The 12,493-nt window shown below is 35.5% G+C and overlaps 3 protein-coding genes across 3 annotated transcripts; all 3 read left to right on the top strand.

Moving 5' to 3' along the window:
* Positions 1-3,488: 3,488 nt before the first annotated feature.
* Positions 3,489-4,087, top strand: LOC143556745 (uncharacterized). The gene has a single exon (XM_077046000.1). It carries the CDS (start codon positions 3,590-3,592, stop codon positions 4,085-4,087), a length of 498 nt encoding a protein of 165 aa, XP_076902115.1. The 5' UTR covers positions 3,489-3,589.
* Positions 4,088-4,667: 580 nt separating this feature from the next.
* On the top strand, positions 4,668-5,667 carry LOC143556744 (U-box domain-containing protein 45-like). Its single transcript, XM_077045999.1, has one exon. The coding sequence runs from the start codon at positions 4,681-4,683 to the stop codon at positions 5,572-5,574; it is 894 nt and encodes a 297-aa protein (XP_076902114.1). The 5' UTR covers positions 4,668-4,680; the 3' UTR covers positions 5,575-5,667.
* A 1,928-nt stretch (positions 5,668-7,595) lies between these two features.
* LOC143556746 (NADP-dependent glyceraldehyde-3-phosphate dehydrogenase-like) lies at positions 7,596-12,001 on the top strand. The gene is made up of 9 exons (XM_077046001.1): positions 7,596-7,813; positions 8,841-9,034; positions 9,842-9,970; positions 10,078-10,197; positions 10,290-10,426; positions 10,517-10,672; positions 10,913-11,291; positions 11,532-11,648; positions 11,740-12,001. The coding sequence occupies exons 1-9, from the start codon at positions 7,669-7,671 to the stop codon at positions 11,851-11,853; spliced, it is 1,491 nt and encodes a 496-aa protein (XP_076902116.1). The 5' UTR covers positions 7,596-7,668; the 3' UTR covers positions 11,854-12,001.
* Positions 12,002-12,493: the final 492 nt, after the last annotated feature.

The following is a 12,493-nucleotide window of genomic DNA, read 5'->3' on the forward strand; positions in this document are numbered from 1 at the left end:
CAGTAAAAAGGCATGGGCGGATCAGATAAAGGTACTGGTCAAAGCATGGAAAAAGCAGATCTCCAAAGATAATGTCAGTCACTTTTTCTGCCAACCAATGGGGTTGGTGCGCATGCTGCGCCAAAAGTGGCTTTTCAGACATAAAGCAGATTAGGTCAACAGCACAAAAGATAAGACAACACAAAAGCAAACGGCTAGATTAAACAGAAGAAAACTCAAAGGGTTTAGCGCGAGAAGGCTCGAGCGCGAAGGCAGACACAGAAGGTCAAGAGAGCGCGAGCGCGAAGGCAGACAGAACCAACCTTAACGCGTCGCGGAAAGAACTACATTTCTAAGCGCGCCGCGGGAAGAATCACATTTCTTAGCGCGCCGCGGGAGGAACTAAAATTCCTAGCGCGCCGCGGGAAGAACTATAATTCTTCGCGCGTCGAGGGATGAACTACGATTCTTAGCGCGCTGCGAGAAGAACTACAATCCTTAGCGCGTCGCGGGAAGAACTACCGTTCTTAGCGCTCTGCGAGAAGAATTACAATTCTTAGCGCGCTGCGAGAAGAGTTCGTCTCGCGTATCGCTGTAACAGGTGGTCTTCACGCAGGATTCCTTGAAAGGGGTCTGGCGCGTGGAGCTGCGCAGACAACCTTAGGCGGGAAGGAACAAAGGACAAGCAAAGAGTTAGAAGAAAAAGAGGGAAACAAGGCGTAAGGGCGGGACGGCGACAAGAGGGAAAAGAAGGCGGAAAGAGAGAAGGGGAGGGACGGGACGGCGGAAAGAAAGAGAGAGAAAGAGGCGGGAAGGAAAATATATATTATTATTAAAAGTAAAATATAAGTATAAATAAATATTAAATCATAAAAGAAAAAGATCGGGTCAGAGAAACGGGTACCTGGGTCGGGTCGGATCGGGGCAGATGTCACATTTTCCTTCGCTTCCGTCGACAACTTCGGGTCGATCTCGTGCATACCTAAGTTGTCGAATATTTCCTCAATCGTTGTCTCAACCCCAATTAACATTCCAATAGGGGTTTAATGCGGCGGCACAAGTAAAGACCGGCGGTATGTTTTCAAAATATTTTATGAACTTTTCCTTCATCACCGCAACAATATTCTTGAAGAGTTTGTTCTTCTCTGCAAAGCTTTTAAAAACACAAGACATATAGTACAATTCTTGCAAACCCAACAACTAGTAGGGTAATAGACTCCCGATAATTTTGTTGACGACTTTTTGAACACGTCAAGATACTCCAACAAATAACCGACTTGGACCCAAACACTTTCCGGAAACATATTGGCCTCGCGTTCTTCAACAAGATTGTTATGAAAAGCTTGTAAAGTTTGGCGTTGGGCAAAAGCACACTTTAGCCTTGCAATATGGCTTCTCGATGTGCTTTCTCAAAGTAGAGTTGGAATCGTGCTTTAATAGTGAACCACATATTTTGCAACGAGCCTTTTGATAACCTTCGTCATCCACAATCAAATCCCAATTCTTCCATATGTCTTCGTTGCGGTTATGGTTGACTACCATAACAACCCTTGGGTCCTCCGTAGCAGGAACGGGGGCAACAAAAACACTCTTCTTAGCCTTCTTGTTAGTTTTTTTGATGGGTGCCATAATAATATTTAGTTGGATGGTCGGGTAACGGAACGAGTTTGCTAAAGGAGTAGTATTTTAGTTTGTTTTTGAGTTTGGTGGTGAAACAAGTAATGGAAAACAACTTATATATAGTTTTTGGGCTACAAGAACCGGTTCCAACGGCTATATTGTTGGAACCGGTTCCAACGGCTATTATTTGTCTCAAAAACCGGTTCCAACGGCTATATTACTGTTGGAACTGGTTACAACGGCTATTTTGTGTCTCAAAAACCGGTTCCACCGGCTATATTACCGTTGGAACCGGTTCCAACGGCTAGTTTGACCTGTGTTTGACTTATAAAAAAAAACCCGCCGGAACCGGTTTTTTCAGGTAGGAACCGAACCGGTTACAATTAGGAACCGGGTAGGAACCAGGTTGGAACAGATGGGGACATACAAATAGGAGAACCGGGTACAATTTTCGGGTACAAAAATACCCAAACCGGGTATTGGGCCAACCGGGTAGGAACTGGAACCGGTTCCAGTTCGGTTCCACCAGTTAGGTTCCGGAACCGGTTTTTTTGTGCACGACTATCCTGGTTTATAATTATTGAGCACTCTTGTGGGATCAAGTTTGTTTTTGGTCCTGTTCTTTAAATGATTAAATGTGGTGCAATATCAAACGCTAATAAACGAAATAATATCTCACGATACAATCGACAAAAACATGTCTAATGAGATTGATCCTGCTAGCAGGAATTCAGTTCTATAACTAAAAAGGTTGATGTGAGTAACTTAAATTAAATTATAAATCATTCATTTAAAACTTGCTAATTTAAATGGATTCAAATAGGCAAACACCATCCACTACCATTTCATGTCGTCATCAGCTACTGGCATGCTTGGCGTTGCGACTACCGCCACAACTATCATCACCCTCATCTTTTAAGACTGTATTTGAGATGGTCGATCTTTAAAGAAACTAATAGAGAAGATGAGAGAACCTGTGACAGTTTTGTTAGTTTTTTTAATCCAAACTCGAAAGTAAGTGTGTGCCGTCACCGGTTACGTGTCAAATGTTGTATTACAAACGTAGCGGGGCATGTTACCTGTCCGATGCGATGTTACGTGCATACGCCTAGTTATGCGCCCCATATCAACCCATTTGAAAGATAAACCAACCCATTCTAACCCTTTTGAAAAATTACACTAACTCATTTTGACCCGTTTTATTGAAAAAGGTTGTCACAATCAACCCACTCTAATATGCTTTATGAGAAACAACCACCCAAATTATTTTTAAAATGACTCGTATCAACCAAAATTTTAGGATAATAGGTCAAGATTGTCGGGCCTACCAATTGCCAAAGGCTAATTAATTGGTTTAGCAGTAGCCTTTTGACTTTCTTTATGGAAGATTATGAGTTTGAGTGTTGTCTAATAGCATTCTTAGCCAGTGTCTTATGATTTTGTGAATAAGATTTGAAAATTATATGATATGGTTATGAGTGATTGTGAGTAAATGAGATAGAAAATGTTATATTGAAAAGTTAAATTTAAGGTTACATTGTTTACTGTATAATTTTTTTAATATTTTTTGTAAGTGATTGTTAGTGGAGTAGAAAGAAAAAAATAACAATTAAAATATAATAAAATAGTATTTAATTAAATAAAAGAGAAAATATATTGATTTTAATGTAATTTCTTTCCCTAAAGCAATTTGTTTCAATGTTAAGCCAAAAGGTGTTACCGGTTGTGAGTTTCTTCATGAATGAATAGATCAGGCCATCACATTCCGTTCTTCGAACGAAATAGTTATCTCGAAGTCCGGACCATTGCTCCATGTGGACCCCACCCCAGCTTTCTTCTTTCTCTATATCTATATCTGACACACATGACTGTACTCCCTCACTCCATCAGTCCATTGTATCAGAAGCAACCTTCACCTCTCATCATATACTCTTAATGCTGCTTTTCGGATATCTTTTAATGTCTATCGGTGCAATGTACCACTGACTAAATGGGCCGATCATTCCAACAACAAAACTCTCTGGGTTCAATGCTTCTTTATCTTCTTCTTCACCACCACCACTCCACCAGCTTATGGTCCACGTGTCGCCGCAAGTTCATCCACACCATCGGATGCGGCTGTCACATGACTGTTGAATCAGAATGCAGATCTGACGTCATCATCACAAATAATAATAATAATAATAATAATAATAATGGAGTTAAGAAAAAGAAGTCGGAGAAGCTTTCGGAGTTACTAAGGATGTCGGAGCTGTTGGAAGAACAGGAAGAGTTGGAACAAGTGGTTAGAAGGTTACAGTACGATGATGTTTTGGGTGGCGCCAAGGATGTGAGGAGGTTAACGAAGGAGAATGCTGACGTCAGAACGACGTTAGAATTGCTCGGAGCAATCCCGCCGTTAGTCGGCATGCTTGATTCCGGCGATCTTGATTTCCAAATCACCGGTTTGTACGCTCTTCTTAATATCGGAATCGGAAATGACACGTAAGCATTTCCATTATTTACGGGCGTGCATGCTTAGATTTGGTTCTGTTTTGAGCTAAGTGCTCAAAACCGGACCAAAATTTGAATTTGTTTTGGTTTTTCAGTCTTCTTTTGGTTTTATTTTAGTTTTGTCATTTGAGCTTGATAATACCGTAAAATAAATTAGACCAACATAATGAATTTATGCGTAATTGATTTTGGTTAATTAATATCAAATTGATTATTAATTTATTATACATTTGAGGCTGAGCTAAAATACTTGAGTTATTTTTTTTATTAAATTCTTATAAATTACTTAAAACAAAAACAAAAAAAATAAAAATATAAAATATAGAAATTCAGTTCAGTTCGGTTTGCTTTTTATTACATGCAAAGTCAAAAACCGAACAGTGAATTCGATTTTCAGAAAAAGTATAAAACCAAACTGTTAGATTTTGCTTCGCTTCAGTTTTTACTAGTTTTGATTTTTCATCTTTTTACCCCTACAGTTAGATCTGATCTTTGCTTAATGGGTCTACTCAATTATTAAAAAAAGTTTTGATCTTGAATAATTTCAGGAACAAAGCTGCCATTGTTAAAGCTGGGGCAGTACACAAGATGCTTGATCTTGTCAAATCTGTAGATGAAGGTGAGGTCAATCAAGATGTGTATGCAGCAATTGTAGCCAATTTTCTTGGGTTAACCGCGCTTGATTCGAACAAACCGATTATTGGATCATCAGGAGCTATCTTGTTCTTGGTCAACACATTCAAGAATTCAGTCAAAAATGGAGTCAATTCACTTGTTGTTCAAGATTGTCTAAGGGCACTTTACAACTTGTCACTCTTGGGTTCAAATGTGTCACTCATGATTGAAATTGATGATTTTGTGACATCTATGTTGGTCAAATTGGGAGATATGGAAGTTAGCAATCGAATCTTGTCGGTTTTGAGTAATGTGGTGTCAACTCCTGATGGACGGAAGGCGGTTGGTGGTGTTCATGATTTGTTTCAGATACTGGTTGATGTGCTAAGCTGGTCGGATTCACCTGAATGTCAAGAACAAGTGACGTACATCTTGATGGTGATGGCTCACAAGTCGTATAGAGATCGAGTACTCATGATTGAGTCCGGGGTTAAATCTTCGCTCCTTGAACTTACACTTCTAGGTAGCACCTTAGCACAAAAACGAGCCTCTCGGATTTTGGAAATTTTAAGTAATGATAAAGAGAAACAAGCGTCTGAAACCTTTGTAGGCAGCATAGGAGCGAATGTTTCAGCGCCTCTATGTGGATTTGATGATTCCATATCATTGGGATCAATAGACCTCGTAAAGGATTCAGACATGATGATGAGTGATGAGAGTAAAGCGGTTAAGAAATTGGTGCAACAAAGTTTGCATAGCAATATGAGGAGGATAGCTAAAAGAGCCAACTTGCCACAAGATTTCGTCCCGTCGCAACATTTTAGATCACTCACATCTTTCTCAACTTCAAAGAGTTTGCCATTTTGAGATGATGATCATCAATAGTGTGGTTGTGTATCACAATTAGATTAAACTTGTGCTTATGATGTTTGTTGTGTTTATTTTATTAGTCTTAGAATACTAGCTATAAGCCTATAAGCATGGAAAAATTTCTTATTTTATTATTTCTGACATTGCAAACGTTTTATTCCTGTATTATGTAATATTGTTTTTTATTTCTGCTATGCTCATATGAAAAGGGTATCGGCATAAGGGATGCATTATTCATACACCATTTATAGGGTGTATGTAGAGATAATATGTGTGTTAAGAGGGTGTATGAATATTCAAAAAAGGTATATGAATAACCATTCTCCGGCATAATTATAATGACCTCAAGCGTGGATAATTTATTAAATTGTTTTTTTTCCTAAAAACTATTTCAGATACCTGTTGCACTGTAGTTACCTTTTGGCATTTTCCACCTTTTTAACATAAATCCAACTTCACTTTCGAGTAATGCTGACTAACATGTTAAAATTCTTTCCAGATAATATTTAATAACCCTTGTAGATAATTAAAACATGTGTAGATCTTGCTATTTTTTTTTAAATATTTGTTGATTTTATTCCTTTTTCTGTTTTTTATGTCCGAAGAGGCCCAATACCACCCAACTAGTACCAACTATAATGCAATGTATATATGATGTTTTTGTACTAGTAGCCTGTAGCCATGGCCTAAGAGGCCCAATACCAGCCAATGTGGGGTGAGTTCTTGGATACTTTATAAGATTAAAGTTTATGGCTCACAACTTTTCAGAAATCTCATAGGTGGGCCTGCTAGTTTATTTCCTTTCCTCTTTATTTGTATAAAGTTTACTATATTTATAAAACGTGTATATTAAGCTTTTAATAGATTTGTGCAATATAAATGTATAAACTTAACAAAATTGAATATAAAAGTTTATAGCAATAAAACTTTAAGTAATAAAACTTATACGTGTGCAAGAAACCGAAAAACTGATACGAAACCGAGAAATCCAAACCGAAAAAACCGAACTAAAACAAAAACCGACGGTTTGGTTTTATGTTTTCGTAAAAACTGAACTAACGGTTCGGTTTCGGTTTTGCATGTAATAAAAACCAAAAAAACCAAACCGAATTCTTAAATTTTATTTTTTATTTTTGTTTTTAAGTAATTTATAAGAATTTAATAAATATGTAACTCAAATATTTTTGGTCAAATGTATAATATTCTATTAGTTAAATTCTTATAAATTCATTATGTTTTGCCAATTTTTTATTTCGGCCTAAAATTTTCAAGTTTAAATGGCAAAAACCGAAACCAAACTGAAAACCAAAACCGAAAAACTAAAACCAAACGGTTTCAAAAAATCCAAAAACCGAAGTTTTAATTTACGGTTTGGTTTAAGTCTAAAACCATACCAAGCTACACCACGCACACCTTTAATAAAACTTCTATTCAACCCACCAAACCAAAAAAGTGCAAGAGGATGGTGTTTAATGTATCTAAAATATTTTATTTGTAATACAAAAAAGTAAATAAATAAATACATAAATAATTTTTTTTAAACGGCCAACAAACATAGAAGCCTATGTACTTTATACGGGGTGACTTAATGGCAAAAGGCCACCGCTAGCTAGCCCAACCCAGCTGTACGGAGCCCTGAATCACCTTAAAGTTAACTCCAGTTTTAAGGAAACTCACCCGCACAAATTTATCTCCAAGTTATCACATATTACTATATACATATCCTTTAATTAGCAAACTTAATAAATTTATGTCCTCCGTTAGAGAAAAAGCCTAAAATACTAGCGTAGTAATAAAATAATAAGTTGGATATACCTTAGAAGATGCCTATAGAATGCTAAAAACAGAGTCAAAAACCATGCGTAAATAATTGACTATATATCCAAATATAAACGTACACTTGTTAAGATTTGCCACCACCTTGTACAAAGTTCAAACTACGACGTCCACTCTGATTTACAACCCACAGATAACCCACTATATAATTATTCTATTCCCCATTAATATTATTGTATGATCATCACTTTATATTTATTCTTACATTTCCCAGATCAAAACACATACACACTACACACAAATTATTACAACACAATGGGAGAAAATGGAGTCTTTGAAGCCATAGTAGCAGGTGACACGTTTAAATATTACTCTGAAGGCGAATGGAAAGTTTCATCCTCTGGAAAATGGGTGCTCATCATCAACCCCACCACCAGAAACATCCAGTTTAAAGTCCAAGGTAATATTAATTTGGCATGGTTCGGTTTTGCTTTTTTCAGTTTTGTCATTTAAGCTTTCAAATTTTGAAACGAAAAAGAAAAAAAGATTGGCCCATAGTACCAAATTTGGGCCTTAATTATAATGTTAACTATTAACTTATTATACATCTGGATTAAAATTTTTAAGTACATAATTATTAAATTATTATATATTAACAAAAAAAAATAAAAAGTGAAAATCTATAAATTCAATTCGGTTCGATTTTTTAGGTTTTATTACATGCAAAACCAAAAACAAACCATAAGTCCGGTTGTTACCAAAACATATAACCAAACAACCACTTTTTATTTCGGTTTAGTTTTCTTCAGTTTGGCCTTCGGATGGGTTTTTATTGTTCCATGCACACCCGGTGTTGTAGAACTCACTAGGCACTAGTCGGGCGGTGGGTTACCGACTAGGGAATTTTCGGATTGGAATTTTATATGTAATTTTTCAAATATACACGTATATACCAAATTTTATACATAAATTTTTAATCTTTGACCGAATAAAGATTAGTCGGCAATTAGTTGATGGGTACCGACTAGCAAATAATTGGAGCCTAGGCACATGTGTACCTAATAGAATACATATTACAATATAGTTAGAATATATCTTTGTAAATCATAGGGCTTCCAAAGTTACTTTTTGATGATTTCCGAGCCAGCCTAAGCATTCGACAGCCGCCCAACGCTTCGACTGTGGGGGAGTAATAGAATACATATTGTAATATAGTTAGAATATATCTTTGTAAATCATAGTGTGATTATGTTTCCTTTGTATTTAGCCCTATATAAGGGATAATATGTTAATGAGAGAACCAACGATTTATCCCATCTTTCAGTACCCTTAGTGTGGATAATAAGCTTTGTTATTAAACTGATAAATTGACTGTTAATAATGATTATATAATCACTATATATTTTAAAGTGGGGGTACAAATTAAAGTCAAGAAATTGAACCAACTTTCAAGGGATTTGAACTTATTGCTATATATTGTGATGCAGCATGCACACAAGAAGAAGTGAACAAGGTGATGGAATCAGCAAAATCTGCACAAAAACTATGGGCTAAAACGCCTTTATGGAAACGAGCCGAGTTGTTGCACAAAGCTGCAGCCATTCTTAAAGATCACAAGAAGCCCATTGCTGATTGTCTTGTTAAGGAGATTGCAAAAGCTGCCAAAGATGCTGCTACTGAAGTAAGTGTAATTTGATCACCAGTTAGTTATTTACTGTGTTTGTGTCATTTCTTGCCTTATTCAGTTTGTGGAGTGATCAATTTATCGAATTTGATTTGATTGAATTTTTTGATAATGACTCATTGCATTCAAGTTTTCTGACTAAAAGTGAAGAACATGTTATGTTAATATTTTGTTATTTTGTATTTTAAAGGTATTTTAGTCATATTTTGTGATTTTTTAAACCGAAAGAATCAATGGGAAAAAATGATAACTTTGATCCTATATTGTTTGAAAACTTTTGTACAACATAATATAAAGATGACATATTTTCCGATTTAATTACATTTTATTTAACAAAGAAGATCATTTGATGAATTAACCTGCTTAAACAATCATCATTAAAGCTTGTTAAGGGAAATTGAGTTGGAAAATAAACTATGATATAGAATAATAATGGAGCCTAATGCACTTTGAGCCTTGAGGGGTACTTTTGTAAAAATTTTGATTCTGATTTCGATAAGTAGAAGATATAAAATTTGGGTGATAAAAGATTGAATCTTGGTCACTAAGCCTACTAGCATCAGAATTCAATATTTTCTAATGATGAACATGGCCACATGGGCAAATTAGTAATTGCAGCTTGAACAAGTAATATAATATGCTCTAGCGAGTAGCGACACACTAAAGAGACAGAAAATGCAGCACTAGAAGTTGATCTTTTATTCCAAAATAATACTTATGTCATATTCTAGAAAACACAAGCTTTAAGGGAAACCTGTTAAAGTTGGAATTTTGTGTATAACTTAAAAATATATTATTTTGAAGGTTGTGAGGTCGGGAGATTTGGTGTCGTATTGTGCCGAGGAAGGTGTGAGAGTCCTTGGAGAAGGGAAGTTTTTGGTGTCAGATAGTTTCCCGGGAAACGAACGGACAAAATATTGTCTAACGTCTAAGGTAAATTGCTACAGTAATATTATGATTTGTTTTTTTATTTAAATATATCTTTCTGTTGCATGATATGAACATAGTGTAAGATGACACTGTGTGTTTGATTATTGTAGATTCCATTAGGTATAGTTTTAGCAATCCCACCGTTCAATTATCCGGTCAATCTGTCTGTCTCAAAGATTGCTCCTGCACTCATTGCAGGCAATTCTATTGTACTTAAGCCTCCAACACAGGTATGAGTAATTATATTTAATACGAATATAATATTTGTAAGCTTCGTGTCTAGTTATAACTAACAAGTGTTGTTAAATGTTGATCAACTCAGGGCGCGGTGTCTGCACTTCATATGATACATTGCTTTCACTTAGCTGGATTCCCGAAAGGCGTAATCAGTTGTGTAACTGGAAAAGGTTCTGAAATCGGTGACTTTCTCACAATGCATCCTGCCGTTAACTGCATAAGGTGACTATTATAATTATAATTACTATAATAATAATTATTATTATTATCTACTTATTTTAACCTCAGCTAACTATTATTATTGTCACTCAGCTTCACGGGTGGAGACACGGGTATTGCAATATCAAAAAAGGCGGGAATGATTCCGTTACAAATGGAATTGGGAGGAAAAGATGCTTGCATTATTCTCGAGGATGCTGATTTGGATTTGGCCGCATCTAGCATCGTTAAAGGAGGCTTTTCTTACAGGTGACACCGTTTTTTTTAATTATTGATTTATATGATGTTGTCAAAAAATGAAGATAATTAGAGGTTGCCATTTGCCCATTTGGACCCACCTATATATGCACGGATTGATTTGGTTTGTGTTTATCTTCGACGGGTCAAATAAAAAGGTCAAAGTCTTTGTAAAGTCAACCGTTGTAATACACTTTATTCAGTCAACTAGTCTAAAATCTAAATCACTTAGTGTTGCTTTATCTGTATCAGTGGCCAACGGTGCACAGCTGTTAAAGTCGTGTTAGTAATGAAATCCATAGCAGATTCTCTTGTGAAAAAAGTCAACGAAAAGCTCGGAAAATTAACCGTGGGCCCACATGAAAACGACTGTGACATCACTCCCGTAGTCACAGAATCCTCTGCTAAATTTATAGAAGGTTTGGTCATGGATGCCAAGAAAAAGGGAGCAACATTTTGTCAAGAATACAAAAGAAAAGACAATCTTATATGGCCGCTTTTGATTGATAACGTTAAACCGGATATGAGAATAGCATGGGAAGAACCGTTTGGGCCCGTATTACCCGTTATAAGGATTTCTAGTGTTGAAGAAGGGATTCATCATTGTAATGCAAGCAACTTTGGCCTTCAGGTAACGTCAACTTTGACTTTTACAGGTCAAAGATATAATTATTTTTTTTTTCAATTTTTTATGTTATTTCATTATGTACCTAGAAAAAGTGACAAACTTTTTTCTAGTTTATAATATATTCTTTAATCTTGAAAGCTGTTGGCCTCATATTTCTTACAACATACACACCTTTTTAAAGCCTTTAAAGTCAAAAGTTTGACTTTGACCTCAAATGTCACTTTTTATTGTTGGTTTTCTCAGGGTTGCATATTTACAAAAGACATCAACAAAGCAATCTTGATAAGTGATGCAATGGAGACTGGTACCGTACAAATAAACTCAGCACCGGCTCGTGGTCCTGACCATTTCCCATTCCAGGTTCATATTATTTTCTCATTATCTTTGTAAATTTGTTAACCTTTTATGGTCTGAACTTGATTTCTAATGAAGTAAATATGTTTTTGAATAGGGTTTGAAAGATAGTGGAATTGGTTCGCAAGGAGTGACCAATAGTATCAACATGATGACTAAAGTCAAGAGTACAGTTATCAACTTGCCCAGACCTTCCTACACCATGGGCTAGTAAAGCTTTAAACTTAATACTTTGGAGAACCTCATGTGTGCATATACATATTATCTTAGTCTAATACTTTTGTAATTTTAATGGTGTTAGCCGTTAGGTGGGATATTATGATTCGAGACGATATGATACGTTATACGCGTTTCAATAAAAATTGTCACTTGGATTTATGAGGATTTTGATCGTCACATGCCATGTAGGTGTTTTTTAAGTGAGAATTTTGATTTATGTAAATAAAATTCATTATTATTTCAAGATTGTTATAGGTAATTAGTTATTCACAAAACATTAACAAGCAAACACAATAATTTAACAATTTTATTGTATATAGTAAAAAGGTTGAGAAATGAACACTGTTTTATTATATATCTTAAACATGTTTAAATGAAATCTTTAAAATCTCTCCGGTTGTTTCCTACATTCTTTCAAGTCACCATATTCTTTTATTTGTAAATGGAGGTTTCTCATGCATTTGATCCGAACTCACGGGTATGAGTCTCACCAAACCCAGATAACCCTTAAACGGGTTATAATATCTCATTAAATTATAAATTAATCTCACCATTAAAATAGGGATATAATAAAAAATAATATTTGATTTAAAAAAAAGATATTATATATAATTAAGAACAATTGTATAATA

This window comes from Bidens hawaiensis, unplaced genomic scaffold (assembly GCF_021521415.1).
Source record: "Bidens hawaiensis isolate Kalapana, Puna unplaced genomic scaffold, B.hawaiensis_p1.1 tig00018720_1, whole genome shotgun sequence".
NCBI classification, from domain to species: domain Eukaryota; kingdom Viridiplantae; phylum Streptophyta; class Magnoliopsida; order Asterales; family Asteraceae; genus Bidens; species Bidens hawaiensis.

Bases quoted from the DNA above. Each gene is read 5' to 3' on its own strand.
- LOC143556745 (XM_077046000.1), top strand. From the start codon at position 3,590: ATGGGCCGATCATTCCAACAACAAAACTCTCTGGGTTCAATGCTTCTT.
- LOC143556744 (XM_077045999.1), top strand. From the start codon at position 4,681: ATGCTTGATCTTGTCAAATCTGTAGATGAAGGTGAGGTCAATCAAGAT.
- LOC143556746 (XM_077046001.1), top strand. From the start codon at position 7,669: ATGGGAGAAAATGGAGTCTTTGAAGCCATAGTAGCAGGTGACACGTTT. The intron at 7,814-8,840 runs GTAATATTAATT...ATTGTGATGCAG, and splicing joins CATCCAGTTTAAAGTCCAAG to CATGCACACAAGAAGAAGTG. The intron at 9,035-9,841 runs GTAAGTGTAATT...ATTATTTTGAAG, and splicing joins CCAAAGATGCTGCTACTGAA to GTTGTGAGGTCGGGAGATTT.